This window comes from Buceros rhinoceros, unplaced genomic scaffold (genome assembly GCF_000710305.1).
Source record: "Buceros rhinoceros silvestris isolate BGI_N320 unplaced genomic scaffold, ASM71030v1 scaffold349, whole genome shotgun sequence".
NCBI classification, from domain to species: domain Eukaryota; kingdom Metazoa; phylum Chordata; class Aves; order Bucerotiformes; family Bucerotidae; genus Buceros; species Buceros rhinoceros.
Window position 1 is genome coordinate 4892 of NW_010429553.1, and position 14069 is coordinate 18960.

At 43.1% G+C, this 14069-nt stretch overlaps 1 protein-coding gene across 1 annotated transcript in view; it reads left to right on the forward strand.

Moving 5' to 3' along the window:
• Positions 1-14069, forward strand: part of LOC104499191 (transient receptor potential cation channel subfamily M member 3-like) — a gene marked incomplete at both ends in the record, with an annotated part of 26573 nt that overhangs the window by 2910 nt on the left and 9594 nt on the right. Inside the window, 3 exons of the mRNA XM_010142664.1 lie at positions 6645-6745; positions 8537-8617; positions 11279-11329. Coding sequence (XP_010140966.1) covers positions 6645-6745; positions 8537-8617; positions 11279-11329 — 233 coding nt within the window. The remainder of the gene's footprint in view (positions 1-6644; positions 6746-8536; positions 8618-11278; positions 11330-14069) is intronic.

Consider the following 14069-nt stretch of genomic DNA (forward strand, 5'->3'; position numbering starts at 1 on the left):
CAGGTCCTTTTCTGCTGGGCAGTTTCCAGCCACTCCTCCCCCAGCCTGTAACACTGCAGGGGGTTGTTGTGGCCCCAGTGCAGAACTTGACCTTACTGAACCTCATACAACTGGCCTTGGCCCATTGATCCAGTCTGTCTAGATCCCCCCTGTAGACCTCCCAACCTTCAAGCAGATCAAGTCATCCACCCAACTTGGTGTCATGTGTGAACTGGCGGAGGGTGCACTCAATCCCCTCATCCAGATCATTGATAAAGATGCTGAAGAGGACAGGCCCCAACACTGAGCTCTGGGGGACACCACTGGTGACCATCTGCCAACTGGATTTGACTCCAGTCCCCACCACTCTCTGGGCCTGGCCAGCCAGCCAGGTTTTGATCCAGCAAAGAGACACTCATCCAAGCCAGAGGAACTCAAACATCCCATCTTCTCTGCTCCTCAGCACTTCCTGATTATGAAAATAGATTTATCAGACGTCTCTTGTTAATCGAAGCTTTCTGATCGCAGGGAATGAAAATCCATGTAACTTTTAAATCAATGGGTGCAAAGAGGAGATCTCTTCTCTCAGATACGTCAGCTGTCCTTATTCATACCATGTCTTCATAGAAAGGTTCTGGCCTGCCCTGAAAGGAATATTGCCCTTCTGTAGGTACACCCCATAAGGCTGATGGATACTTGGGTTTTTTCATCAAATCAAGATATCTAAGGTAGCAATGATGAATCAGTTGTCTGCTGATTTACTAGTAAGCAGATTTGAAAACTGAGTCTGAATTATCTTGAAATTTGTAAGTTTAGATTCAGGAATTAATTTTTCAGCTCTTCAGTACTGTGTGAAAAGGGGGCAGAGAAAAATAGAAAACTGGTGAGTGATTATTGGTTACTTTTTCTCAGTCTGGGTGTTACCGAAAATTCGGAAGAAAACCTCCTTAACACCAATGTATCATTGAGAAGCAGCATTTTCTTTATGTTACCAGCACCGGGTGCGAGGTGCATATCTTCCCCAAATCTCGCACCCCGTATGCTGCCCCAACCAAAGCTTGTATCACCCGATTACGTACATATTCATTATTTCCCCCCAAATAATCATACATATTCAAAACCTGATCAGCAATCTTGCATAGCTCTTAGGCAGGCAGCTTGAGCTGAAGAAGGTCCAGTTTGTGGCCTCTGTCACTTTCTGCTGGTCGCCAGAGAAACAGTGTTTGAAGATATTCGTGGGAACTCTCCCATATACGGAGGATAATCAGCAGAGAAACTCTGTTATCGGCGTTTGTTGTGATTTATGCAGGTTTCAATCGGGCTTCAAACAGCTCAGCTCATCCTTTCTCTTCTGTTTTGTCTTCTGTTGCTTTACCAGACCACGGACTCGCAGTTCAGATTTTTTCTCATTCCTCTCCCAGACCACCAAGGCTTCTCTATCTCTGTTGCACAGATGAGTATTTACAAGGGAACGGAACGTTGGTGATGAGCATTTTGCAGTTCTTGCTAGGCAGTATTCAAGGCAGATACCAGCTGATTAGCAATACCACCCTGGGATGAGCGATTTGTTCAGGGAATAGGAGAAGAGCAAGGACTGGGAAGCACGAAGCATGAAGCAGGAATCATTTCCTGCTTGCTGTGAGAAATTCACAATGAGCTAGTCTCTTTTTAAACCCACAACGGGCACATGGCCAACGCCCTGGAACTCTCCTGGATGGGATATTCCACAAGCCCCAAACCCTGCACTGAATATGAGAGATTATTTCTTTGTTTGTTTTCATGAGTCACTTGTTTAATCTTGTCAGCAAATCTATCTTTCTTGGAAGTGATCTCAAATAAACTAGCAAATAGCATCCGAACTGGTTATCAATTTACATTGCATGCATGTCACAACAGCATATGGCTTGTGAATTCCTTTTTTTTTTTTTAATTTTCAGAGACACGCAAACGTGGGAAGTTTCCAATTGCATGAATTTGTAGCAAGTAAATTTACTGATAGACTTTAACTGTTTGTGCTCTCTTAGCTTGAACAGTTGGAACTCAAACAGTAATGGATTTTGTCGTTTTGCAGCTGCTAATTGAGCAGAAGGGATATGACAGGGAAGTTAAAGACAGCATATGGAGATGTTCTAAAATACAGTTGGTTTGAAGCGGCATCAAAGATCCTAGATCACAAAGTTGTGGTAATGTCTGGAGCACACTAGCAGCACCAGCCGTGTTTCAGCGGGTGCCCCAGAAGCCTCCCCAGTGCCGTTGTGAGCGTTGTGAGAGAGGTGCTGTGTGGGGTGTGCACATTGCAATGCTACTGCCCTGTAACCCTCTGAGAAAGACCGCACTGGGCTAATGCAGATCTGATGTCTCTGCACCCTTCCAGCCTGTGAATAAGTCATGGTTCATGCTCACTGAACATCTGTAATATCAGATGGTCCTGGAAGACAGTGTGATGGTCTGTCAACCATGGAATCAGTGACACAGAAGAATTTCAGAGTTAGACCAGATATATGGTTACTGCCCTTATAGTTGTTTTTGTTACCAGCTTTGCTGTTGTCGGTTGAGTTGCTAAATGCCAGGAAGATGCTTGTAGCAAATGCAACGTAAACACAGCCTTTTCGCCAGACAGCTGCTGAGAGAGAGGGCAGCGTAAGACCTGCTGGGGTGCGGAGCAGAAAGGTAGCTTGGATTGCCATTCTCCCTAACCCAATTCATTTCTTCAAATGGTGATTCAAAGAGGACACCGACATGCTTAGAAGCACTGTGAAAACAAGTCTCCAACAACCATTTTTGTCTAGATATAGATCAGGCTTGTGTCATTGCAGCTTCCCAGATTCCTGAGCACTAAGTGTCATAGGCTGTCCCAGGAGAATCTTTTAAAGGTTTACATTGATCACAGTAAACTTTAGCCAGTATATAAAAGCCTGCAGTCCCTCTCCTCAGTAATCTGGGATCCTGCAAGGGCACAGCACTCATTGTCTGATGCACACCCTGCTCTCCGAGGGCGTAGAGTCAAGTTTATGTTCCCAGCTTTTATCATCAAGGCTTTTTTGGTCCAAGATATTTGATAGACCATCTGAATTTTCACCAGAAGAATCTATGTAAGATACCGAAGTACTCCCGGATGGCCCCCTAGGAGTGTAAAGGACCTGCAGGACCAAACAGCTGTCCCAGATCTCCTTGTTCATTAAACTTCGCACCATGCTTGCATTGTCGATGTATATCCAGCAGTACCTGTACCGCGGAAAGATACTGCCAGGTCAATGCATTCCATCCCAAATGCAACTTTTCTTCTAGGAACAGGTCAATGGAAGGAGGAGTCCCACTGCAGATGCTGACCGTATTGTATTAAAACATGTTCCTCATATTCCTTTTGAGGAACATATCTTATGCTCAGCCAGATGCCAGATACTGAATAAATACTATATAGACAGTAGTCACATTTCCTGAAACACTGTTTAAAGCAGTAAGTGTATCACATTAATTAAAATAATGCAATGCAAATAAGCAGAGGATCCTTCCACGAGACAGGATGGAAGAGAAATGTAGGGAGAAGAAAGGCTGATTTCTTACCAGTGACAGTGTTAAGGGCTTAAGGAGCGGTTCCGGTGTGACCCCTGTATTGAGTTGATGAGAACCATAGGGTATTAACTCTACCTTATTTTTTGGTTTCCGGGATATCCTTTGGCTTTGATTTGGGTACATTGCAGTGACACTCATGAGCAACATGAGTCCTCAGGAAGGTTACTGTTTGTATTCTTTTACTGCCTCAAACCTGTACTCTGTGGCACCAAGTGCAATCAAGGAAATGGTTGAAAGGAGACAGTACCACAAGAAAACCCACCTCACATTTGTTCTAGGGAGTTTTTCTTGTATTATTTGGATTATTTTTACTTCTTTATACTGGATAGAATTCCACATGAAATAGCCTGAATACTTTCTTTTTCGTTTGAGTCATTCACTCCATCCTGGAATAAACTCGATTAAATGGGCATCCACAGCCTGTATGCTGCTCTGTAAAAAACTTTTACAGCTTTTATTTTCCTTTCCTCTCTTACATAACACCAGTGTAATACACACGCACCTGAAAACCACATGAGGAAGGCAGGAAGGGGCTTTCCAGCAGCAAACCTCACTCTGGGAGCAGTCATCCTGCCACGGGCATCAGAGCCCCAGCATGCAGACCTGCGCTGCCCTGTCTACTCCCTAGCTGATGGACTAGTGTGGACCTGAAGCACAAAAACCCCTTGAGAAACCATGCATTTCCTTCAGCTGCCAAATGTCTGCAGCACTTTGTGAGACAATGAAATGAACCATTATGGTAACAAGCACTGAGAAAAGCAGCATCTCCAGGAAAACTTGTCTACTGATGGCAGCCTTAAACACCGTGGAGGGAGGTGCATTAAGGACACAAGCTGGACCTTGGCTTCCCTTCCCCTCTGCTCAGTATTTGAAGCAATAAGCATGCTCAAAGAAAATAATTCTGATGAACTGCTGGGCTTGGGTGCCTTTCTGGAGATGCAGCCAGCACCTCATGCCCCACGCCAGTTGCTCTTTCACGTCATGAGCTGCAGCAGAAGGCCTGTGTTCATCCAGCTGCTGGGTCCCTCCTAAAGCACAAAAAGACCAAGGAATACTAGGTCACTTGACACAAACCGGGGAAGACTCCCTGCTAGGGGTCAGAAGGTGTTCACCTGGAGCCTCTATGATTTGGCTTGAGTTTTGACTAAAGAGGGGGCAGTCTATCCTACTTCCAGGTCCACCTGATCCACTCCTGATCCAAAATGGTTTCTATTCTGGCTAACCAGACTGTAGGCTGCAGTCAGTTTAGGTACATCAGGAGGCGAAGCTCACCCATCACATGTGCGAAACGGTGCCATCGCTGCCCCCAGGTTTTGGAGTTCACCCATGTGTCTAACATACCCACTGCAGGTAGTTTTTTTCTGTTTTTATAAATGAAATTGTAGAGACATTCTTGTCCTTCTCAGAGGTAAATATTTTCTCTTCTTGAATGCTGTGTATTGCTTGTGTAAGAAATTCAGAACGGTTCAGATGCCCTTGGGATCCCCCAGGAGGTCTCTTGTGAGAGCTTTTTATAGCAATGAGAAGCTGTGTTTTATGCAAAGGGGTGTTCCTGTTACTTTGGGGCGCAGTAAGGTCTTTGTTGTTTTCACTGGGTTTCTTTCTTCTTCTTTTTCATCTCTTTATATCATTCTGCTCCTGTATCACCCACCTTTTTATCAGAGCTCGTTTCTGTAATAATATGAAAATTATCTGGATTATCTACCATCCACCATCTCCCAAATAATTTATGTAGACATTTCCAAGTATTTGACAAAGTTTCATGGCAGTGACCTGACTGCAAAGTTGAGAGTTATGAAATTAAGCTGTAGGCTGAACTTCCCGAAGGTCTGCTGAGCTCATCCTTCATGGGGAATTTCAGCTGCCTGCATGTCACACTATGTTTTCTCTGTCTCCAATTTCAGAGTCCATTTTCAGCTGGAACAGTACATGATTCTGGAGGTTTTGAAGTGGAGACAGAAATGCTTTGAAGTGATGGAAAGCTGTTGTTTATTATGTCAGTATAAGAATTAATAAATACAGTGGAGGTGTGAGGCCTTTTAAAAAAGAGTCTGTATTGAGTCACCTAATCCCTGCCAGCAGCTACATGGTTAAAAGTTGAAGGTCTTGTTACTCATTTGGTTGATAGTTCATTCAGGCCAGTTCTCTCTGTGACACTGAAGCACAGGTAGTGATTTAGTATGACAAATCGGCTAACAACCATGAAATCCTTGGTGAAATATTTAGAAAGCACAGCAGGACAGGAATGTCACGCAGTGTCCATTAAGACTACGGGGGGAAATATACCCTCCCTCCCAGAAAAACAAACAGCTCCAAATCCATCGTACCATCTGCATAGTTTCTTATTTAATTCAGATGTATTATACCTTGACACCAGCTTTATAGCCTGCTTTCTTACGTGAATATTGCACATTTGGAGGGAAATTTGTCCCACCGAGACGCCTCAGTACAGATAGATAGAGGAGAAATTCCTGTGCCGGCACAGGATCCCCAGCTCATTGGTGGGAAGGCATGAAAGATGTGATAAAATGCACAGCCATTGAAACTGGTGGGTCCATGTGAACCGAACCTGTTTGTACTTGCTAGACGCGCGTGTCTGTATGTGTGTGTGGCCCTGCGTGCGTACACGTGTGTGTGCGTATTCCCACGCATGGCTCAGCTGCGCGTGTCTGTATGTGTGTATGGCCCTGCGTGCGTACATGTGTGTGTGCGTATTCCCACGCATGGCTCAGCATCCCTCCTGGCTTCCGCTGTTGCTTCCCATTCGAGAGGAGGGAAACTAGTTCACTCCACCACGAAGTGCGTCTGCCAATACCGCGTGTACCTGCTGGATTTTTCGCAGGGGGTGTGAGGAAATAATTCCTGTGTATGAGACAACCTGAGAACCCTAGATTCAGATTGGAGAACCAGTATTTTATTACAGTGGAAGGTTTGATTTCGTTTTAATATGAGATCAGTTGCAGAATTGACATGGACTTCTGTGAGACTTTTGACAAAGAGAAATTACTGAGGTGGTCTGTTGACTGAGTCTAAAGCATGTCTTGTTTCTTTTTTTCTCCTCCTCTCCTCCTGCACCATCCCTGTGTACACAGGAGCTAACGCATCTGCTCCCGACCAGCTGAGCCTAGCATTAGCCTGGAACAGAGTAGACATCGCCCGCAGCCAGATCTTTATTTATGGGCAACAGTGGCCGGTAAAGTATATATACAGAATCTTCTACTGAAAGCATTTTATACCTCACACAATACTAAAACCATTGTGCTGGCAGCAGAGGTTTTAACACAGTTTAACGTGCATTTGAGTCATGTTCCCAGCCAAACACAAATTTCCCATCACAGCTGCCGAAGGCTGGTACAGTTACAGAGATGTTAATATGTTCCCTTGTTCAAGGAAATGGTGACATCTAGCGATGCCGTAACACTGAGAGACCACACCTTTACAGAAACGGGAAGCAATACTTTTATGCTGTCAAGCAACGATTCTGCAAGTTGAGAAAACCAGATATCTGCTTACAGCTGTACTACAGTGTTAGAATATAAATTAAAGGCAAAACTACTTTTTGCTCTTCAAGCTATATGCTTTTATATGCAAATATTTAATTTGATGATGATCAGACATCAAAAAAGAATGCTGTGCAGATGTTGTAGGACATTGAGCAGACCATGAGAGCTGATCAGCAATGTTACTCCAAACCTGAGCTGGTTTAAATTTCGTGGCCAGTACTGCTCTGTGTCAATCTGCCTGCTTCCCACCTGCCCCATCCTAAGCTTCAGCTGCCAGCTCTGTGGACAGGTTCCTTGGTCAGCATCATTCCCCTGGGAGGCACCGTGGGCAGAGCTTTTCTGTAGGAGTGAGAGGGCTGTAAATAGAGGGTTATTGAATGCCGTGTGGGGCAGACAAGGAGGAGTCAACTCCCGGCTTGTGCTGCGGTTTTCAGTGGTGGCAGTCATCCAGAAAAAAACCAGAAGCTCTCTGTCTCTAAATGTCTCTAACTTGAAGCCCACCTTACCTTCATTTGGAGGCTTTAATTGGATCACAATAATCATTACTGTGACACTCGTTTTGCCACTGCCAAGAAAATTTCATATGCTACATTACAAGAGCATTTACAACTCCCCATGGAAAAATTTTTAACAAAAGGAAAAGCTTCTGTTTAAATATCCTTGCTTTAAATGTTGTTTCTGGAGCTTGTTGCCTTCTAAAGCTAGTCTCAAAAATCCTTGCCTTTTCTGTTATGGAATGAGCAGGACTCCTCATCTTGCCTCAGTACTGGGCGTAAGTACCCATCAGAACATAGGAGGGATTTTAATGGTACTAAAATGCCATTATCATTATTGGTCCATCACCACTTCATAGCAAAAATCTGACTAAATGCTGCAAGCCGCAATCAATTTGCAAGCTAAAAGTTGGATTTATTAGATAATTTCTCTTTTTTCTAACTCCCAGTCTGTGAAAGATAGAAACGGAGAGGTTTTGCAGAAGAACACCTCTTGCATTCAGCCCCTCAGAGACATGCTAATTGTGAAGCTATTTCTGCTTCTTCAGTGTCAAAAGTTGCCTTGAGTTTCTACACCATGAACAGAGGAAAAAGCTAGTAAAGACAAAATTAAAGTGAGTGTGTGTGCACATAACAAATATACCCAATATAAATAAAATGTGTGCCAGGAAAGTAAGAAATAAAGATAACAATGAGATGGTGAGTCGTGTGATGGACTGGTCACCATTTTTCTGGGTTCCAGTTCCTCGATCCTAATCAGGATTTCCTAGAGCATGTTGATCTTGACACTCTGACACTCGTTTTTTAAGTGCCGTCATGAATTAGAGAAACCGATATAAACTAAAACTGCAATATTATCCCATTTTAAGCTTAGCAGAGCAACCCTCAGAATTTTGTCAGGATTCCCAGCTTGTGCCAGGTTGACGGTCCCGGCGGACACAGCCTGCAGTGCCCAGGAATGGCCTGAATTAATCGTTTGCTTTGCAGGTGGGCTCCCTTGAGCAAGCAATGCTGGATGCACTGGTGTTGGACAGAGTGGATTTTGTGAAATTGCTCATAGAAAATGGAGTAAGCATGCATCGTTTTCTCACCATCTCCCGGCTAGAGGAATTGTACAACACGGTAGGGCCAACCTAAAGCAACTTTTCTGTCTCTGTGTTCATTGTTCTAGCTCCCTCTCATATTACAATGACATGATGATCCAGAAGGCAGCCAACATCTCCTGTGGAAATTGCCCATGTTAAAAGTCCACATTGTCTCTCAGCTTTGTCTCTCAAGTAATGGAACACACTGTGTCTTGCTCACCTGATCTGCTGTATGGATGTGGTGAAACATGGAGAAAATGAGCCCCACAGAGTACCAGCTGATTTCTGGTCATTGCAATTCCAGTGTGATAGACCTGAGACTTAGGCAGATGACACTGGCTGGAAGACAGTAACTGGCAAGTCAGGACACAGGATGGTGATCTGTGACTCCTGACAGCATAAACCCTTGTGGTTTCAGAAAGATCTTGCAACTGTTAATAAAAAATTTGCTATAAACCAAAGAGAACCAAACTTTGTGTGATAATACTCTGAATTTACAAGTGAAATATGATTTCAGAAGGTCCGTTGTAGTGAAGGACTCACCCGTGTCCTCACCGAATGTTCCAAAAATTATAGTCTTGACTTTTAAAAGCCTGAGTACACGTTTATATGCTTGCCCTTAAAATGAACAGAAAACTGCACAGGTTCGAATTGGTTCTGGGTTCTCCACAGCGAAACACATTCCAGCATTCTCTGCGTTATTGCCAACCAAGGGAACCAGTAAGTTCAAATTGCTTAAGTGGTATGGAGAAAAATCGTGAAGCATTTTCTGGTTCTTAAGACTGCTAGTTCTGTCTGTTGGAGGGAGGCTGTGATAGAGTGCACAGCCCATTTCAAACAGGTTTTTTCTGCCAGTACTTTTCAAAGCGCTGCCGTCATAAGCTGCCACACTGGGCTGTTACCCAGAGGTATTTCACGGGTGGTGACCAGAAGTCAGTCTTTCAAAAATACCGTATATTGAAGTAGTCCATTAAATGTGTGCAGAATATGGAAGAACAGGTCCCGGTACCATGCTTGAGACAGATTCTCATCTGATCTTTCACTGGCTTAGACTTTGCATATCAGCTGGGGTCTGTGTGTTCAGAACAGAAAGCCTATGAGCTCTCTTGCTGCAGAGATAAGCGTTGTAGTTCTTGTACCAAAGCCAGTTTTTACAGGGAGTAATTTTGAGGAAACTCTTCAGTTCTACAGTTGAAAGAGGCCTTTTCGAACAAGTTTATTGTTAGCTATAGAAATCACAATAAACTATTCATGCAGGAGTTTCAAAAGACCCAGGCTGTGAAATGCCTAAACTACCAATTATAATATATATAACCTAATGCACCCCTAATAGGCTCAGCACCAAAAAAATTAAAAGGCCAGTTGAAAAATTAAACCTTATCGTGAGCCCTGAGAGTGACCTGGGAAGCTCCAAACCAGTGAATCTGACTTCTGCCATGGCAAGAAATCTGCCATTTGTAAAAATACAATAGAGAATAGAATTAATAGACAAGGGGATCAATTTTTTTCAAGAAAGAGTTTATCTGGGTTCTGTAGGAAAAGCCTTAGAAAGCCATTACCATTTCTGAAGTCAACATGCAGGAGAATAAGGCTGCTGTACTTGGTCGACCTCTTTTTGCAAAACCTCTTCGACAATATTACAAACCGTCCGAGATTATTAAAGAAATTTAGCCGTCATGGCACAGATGATAAGGGGTGCTTGTGGTTTGAAAACTACTTGAATGGTAGAAGACAGAGAGTAGAAGTACATGGGCTGTTCTCACCAGAAAAGGACATTGTGACCAGGATCATGAAGGACTCTGACCTGGGACCGCTGCTGTCCAGCCCGTTTAGAGATGATCTGAAAGATAGTAACTACTGAAGGGACAGTGTTTGCGGGTGATCAGCACTGCTCAGGGTAGGCAAATCTGAAGCAGCATATGAAGAATCACAGGGAAGTCTCATCGTGGTAGGTGATGGAGTTTACATATAATGTAGCATAAGCAAGTCCAGAGCGATGTGTGCATAGAAGCACTCGCTCTGCACATATGCCATGATCTCATCTATCATCACATACAGCCGAGAGGACCTCCCATTAAAGTCTCTGAAAATATCAACAACAGTCAAAAACACAACAGAAAAGAAAGTACTTCTCCACATGACTGGTAATCGAAATCATGGGAATCTGCTGCAGAATGTTCTGCGTCTCAAAAGGAGATTGGACAAACTGGACTGTGCTTGCTGTTAGTGGCTTTCGGATGAGTCAGCCTAGATGCAGTGTCAGGCTCACGGGCTCTCTGAGCGACCAGCGGTGGAAGCGGAGTCTCTGACTGCGGGAAAGCTGGTTTTCCTTCCTCTGTCTCCCAGAGGCTGTGCTGGGCTCCTGCTTAGCCTAAACCAGGAGCCTAATCTGGTATAGGGGACCTCAGTTTTCACCCAGTGTGGCAGTTCTTTTCTTACTGAAGGGCTTTGTACAAAAGAAGAAGCAGGTGAAATAATGCTCTTGTAATTGATTGTTTTTTAATTGATAACACTGTACAATTGAAGTGGTCTCAGTTGCCTGATTTTTAAACTGGTAAGATGAGTAAGCCATGTCAGCACTTATGTCTTGCGTGTCTTTGGACAATGCAAAACTATTTTATTCTTCTTTGTTTGTCCCTTGCAGAGACACGGACCATCCAACACTCTGTATCATCTAGTCAGGGACGTCAAAAAGGTAAGAGTCAAACAGACGGTAGGTTGGAGACGATGCCATGACTGCTGTTTGTAGCTAGATACAATCTCTGTTTTGCATGAGCTTTCAGTCAGAGCCTTCTCCTTCCTCTGCCATTACACAGTGTCCTGTTTGTACGTACCAAATATGACTTTTTTGCGTATGAAGTACAATTAGCAAGTTACTTGTCTTGCTTTCTGTGTGGTTTTAGATGCTTCGGTAATAGTGCTTCTGCTAGCAAAATGGCAGGCTTTTAAATGCTGTGTGGATTTATGCTGTTATCTGTATTTTTTCATACCTGCAACTGTTGTCAAAGCTATTTTCCGTGTTGGTAGTTTACTTCCAAGCCTGTAAAATAGCCCTTATCCTTCTGCTGGATCCTAGTTTGTTGAAATGGTTCCTTGTTCTGTGTTGTGTGGGATCTCATAGCCACGTTCCTCAGCAGAAATACGCAAGAAGAAGTAGTGCAGCTTTCCCTTGCCCTCTTACCAAGTTAATTCCAAGCATCTCAAGTTATAAAGAGCCATTAGGAGGACAGGGGATAGAAACACAGAAAGCTAGAGTGACAGCAAGGAGATACCAAACACCTTTAGAAATGTGTTCAGGATTAAAAGTGTTACAGCAACAGCAATGAATGAAAATCCCTCATCCTCTAAATATGTGGATCGAGTAAGGAGAGTGAACCTGCAACTGACCTCATCAGCTTCAGTATTCTCCCAAAGCATGTACAGATTACAACCTTGCACATTGCATCAATCAAACCTCAAAGGCAGCGTACTTGAAAAGGAGATTTCTGTACATGGGACTAAGGAGAAGATTGGAAAAAGAATGAAGATTTTTATAAGAGCACAGGTTTTCATGGTTTATTCTGTCACATATGAGCAGAAGCAAAGGCAGCTAGGGAAGGAGAGTGGCAATGCTTCATATGTCATCTTTCTGTTAAAAAATTCTGTGGAATAATCAATAGTCACGTTTAGGGAGGTTCTGGTGGTTCTCTTTGGTTAGTGTGTTACGTGGCACCTTCATTGTTCAATTATTTGTATTGTATTAAGTGACCGTCAGAAAGTGTGAAGTGCCTGCAGAAGGAACCGGAACTATTCTTAGGCACGAATTACCCTGCGTGGAGCAGAGTACAGCTAGAATGCATTTAGACTGCCTGCTCCTCTTGGAGTGCGAAGACTTTGAGTCTGCGAGGTCTGTTAGCCTGAGCCAGTAAAGGCCGGGAATCACAGTCTTAAAGATTATTTACAGTAATCGGAGCGTACTTAAATTTTGCATATATTAACAAGAAAAAGTACTTCTCGATAACTCTGGTTTAGAGACAACAGTGCTTATCTCTCTTTTCGATCCTCTGAATTCCATAACACCATATGGCGACAAACCTGCCTGCATCGTTTGCATCACGGCCTTTTTGACAGCTCCGCTCAAGGGTACATGACTTGACATAGGGGACTGACTTCCTTCCCATGCCAGCCGATGCATCCATCCAGACTAAGCAGGAGGAAACAGTAGCTGTGCCTGACATCCTGTCTGTGAGCAGAGGTAGCCCTCTACAGGAGGTTTTAAAAAAATCATTCCCTGGCTCAGCTAGCTAACGAAGATGAGTAGAAATTAACAGTTGGATTTTTTCTTTAATCCAAAAATTGTGTATAATCAATATATATTAATCCCACTCTGGGTTGATGTATGTTTTCAACGTTCTTTATTTTGAACTGCCTCTGTATGTCTACATTTCCAGAGAACTAACAATACAGAATTTTTAAAGTATTATTTTTTCCTCACCATGCAAAACCAGAGGCTTGGTACCTGATGAATATAAAAATCACTCTTAAAGTGAAAAACAGTGTAATTGGTTAGCTACAGTTTAAAGTTGAAGTTTCTTCAGGAAAAGAATAATGCATTAGTACTGAAGAGCTTGTCCCAACATTAAAAGGTTAGTTGATTATTAACTGGCGTACCAATTGTACCCAAAAACCAAACCTTCTCCTCTGTCATTCCTGGCCACGTTGACTGTACTAAAATCAGCCCATCCAAATTTTTCTGTTCTTGAAGAGCTTCTGGCCCTCTTGCACCGCTGTGCTTCATTTACAGGTACGCTCACCGCTGCCAGGTAGTTCAAGGCGTCTGCTGATACAGCAGATGCTCTGGCAGATGTGTAACTCCTCTCACAAGGGTGGTCCAATTAGCTTTACTAGGGCTATATGTCTGTCATACGTGTATGTCTATAAAATCTGTACTCCTCCTGTGAATCTGTGAGGTTTCGTTAGTAAAGTGTTTCATTATTATCTGGGAGGTTTAGATGCGCCTTTTGTTAAAGTTACTCCACTGGAAATTTTTTATCCAAATTACTGTATGAAATTTTAGAAATCAGAAGTACTATATCAAGAAGTTCGTGCTTTCTAACATGCAGCACCCTGATTCCCGTTGTGCTTTCTTAATAGCTGAAGTATTTTTTGTCACTTAATAATACAAGAGGATTTAAATTTAGTCTTACATTAGCACAGCGGGAGTCTGTTGAAGAAGTACAACTCTGTCTTGGACCTACATTCTCGCTTCTGCCAGTGCCTTCATCCTTGTTCTAGTAAAAGTGTCATTGCCTGTCTCCCCATGAGCATTCTGGGGAGATAAGAATAATATGAGAAAATGAACAAACAAAACCCTAGCAGGATTTAATTTTGAGATTTAAGTTATTTTTCTTTGAACAGTTCAGAATAAAAATGACTGAGCTGAAGTAAACTAACCT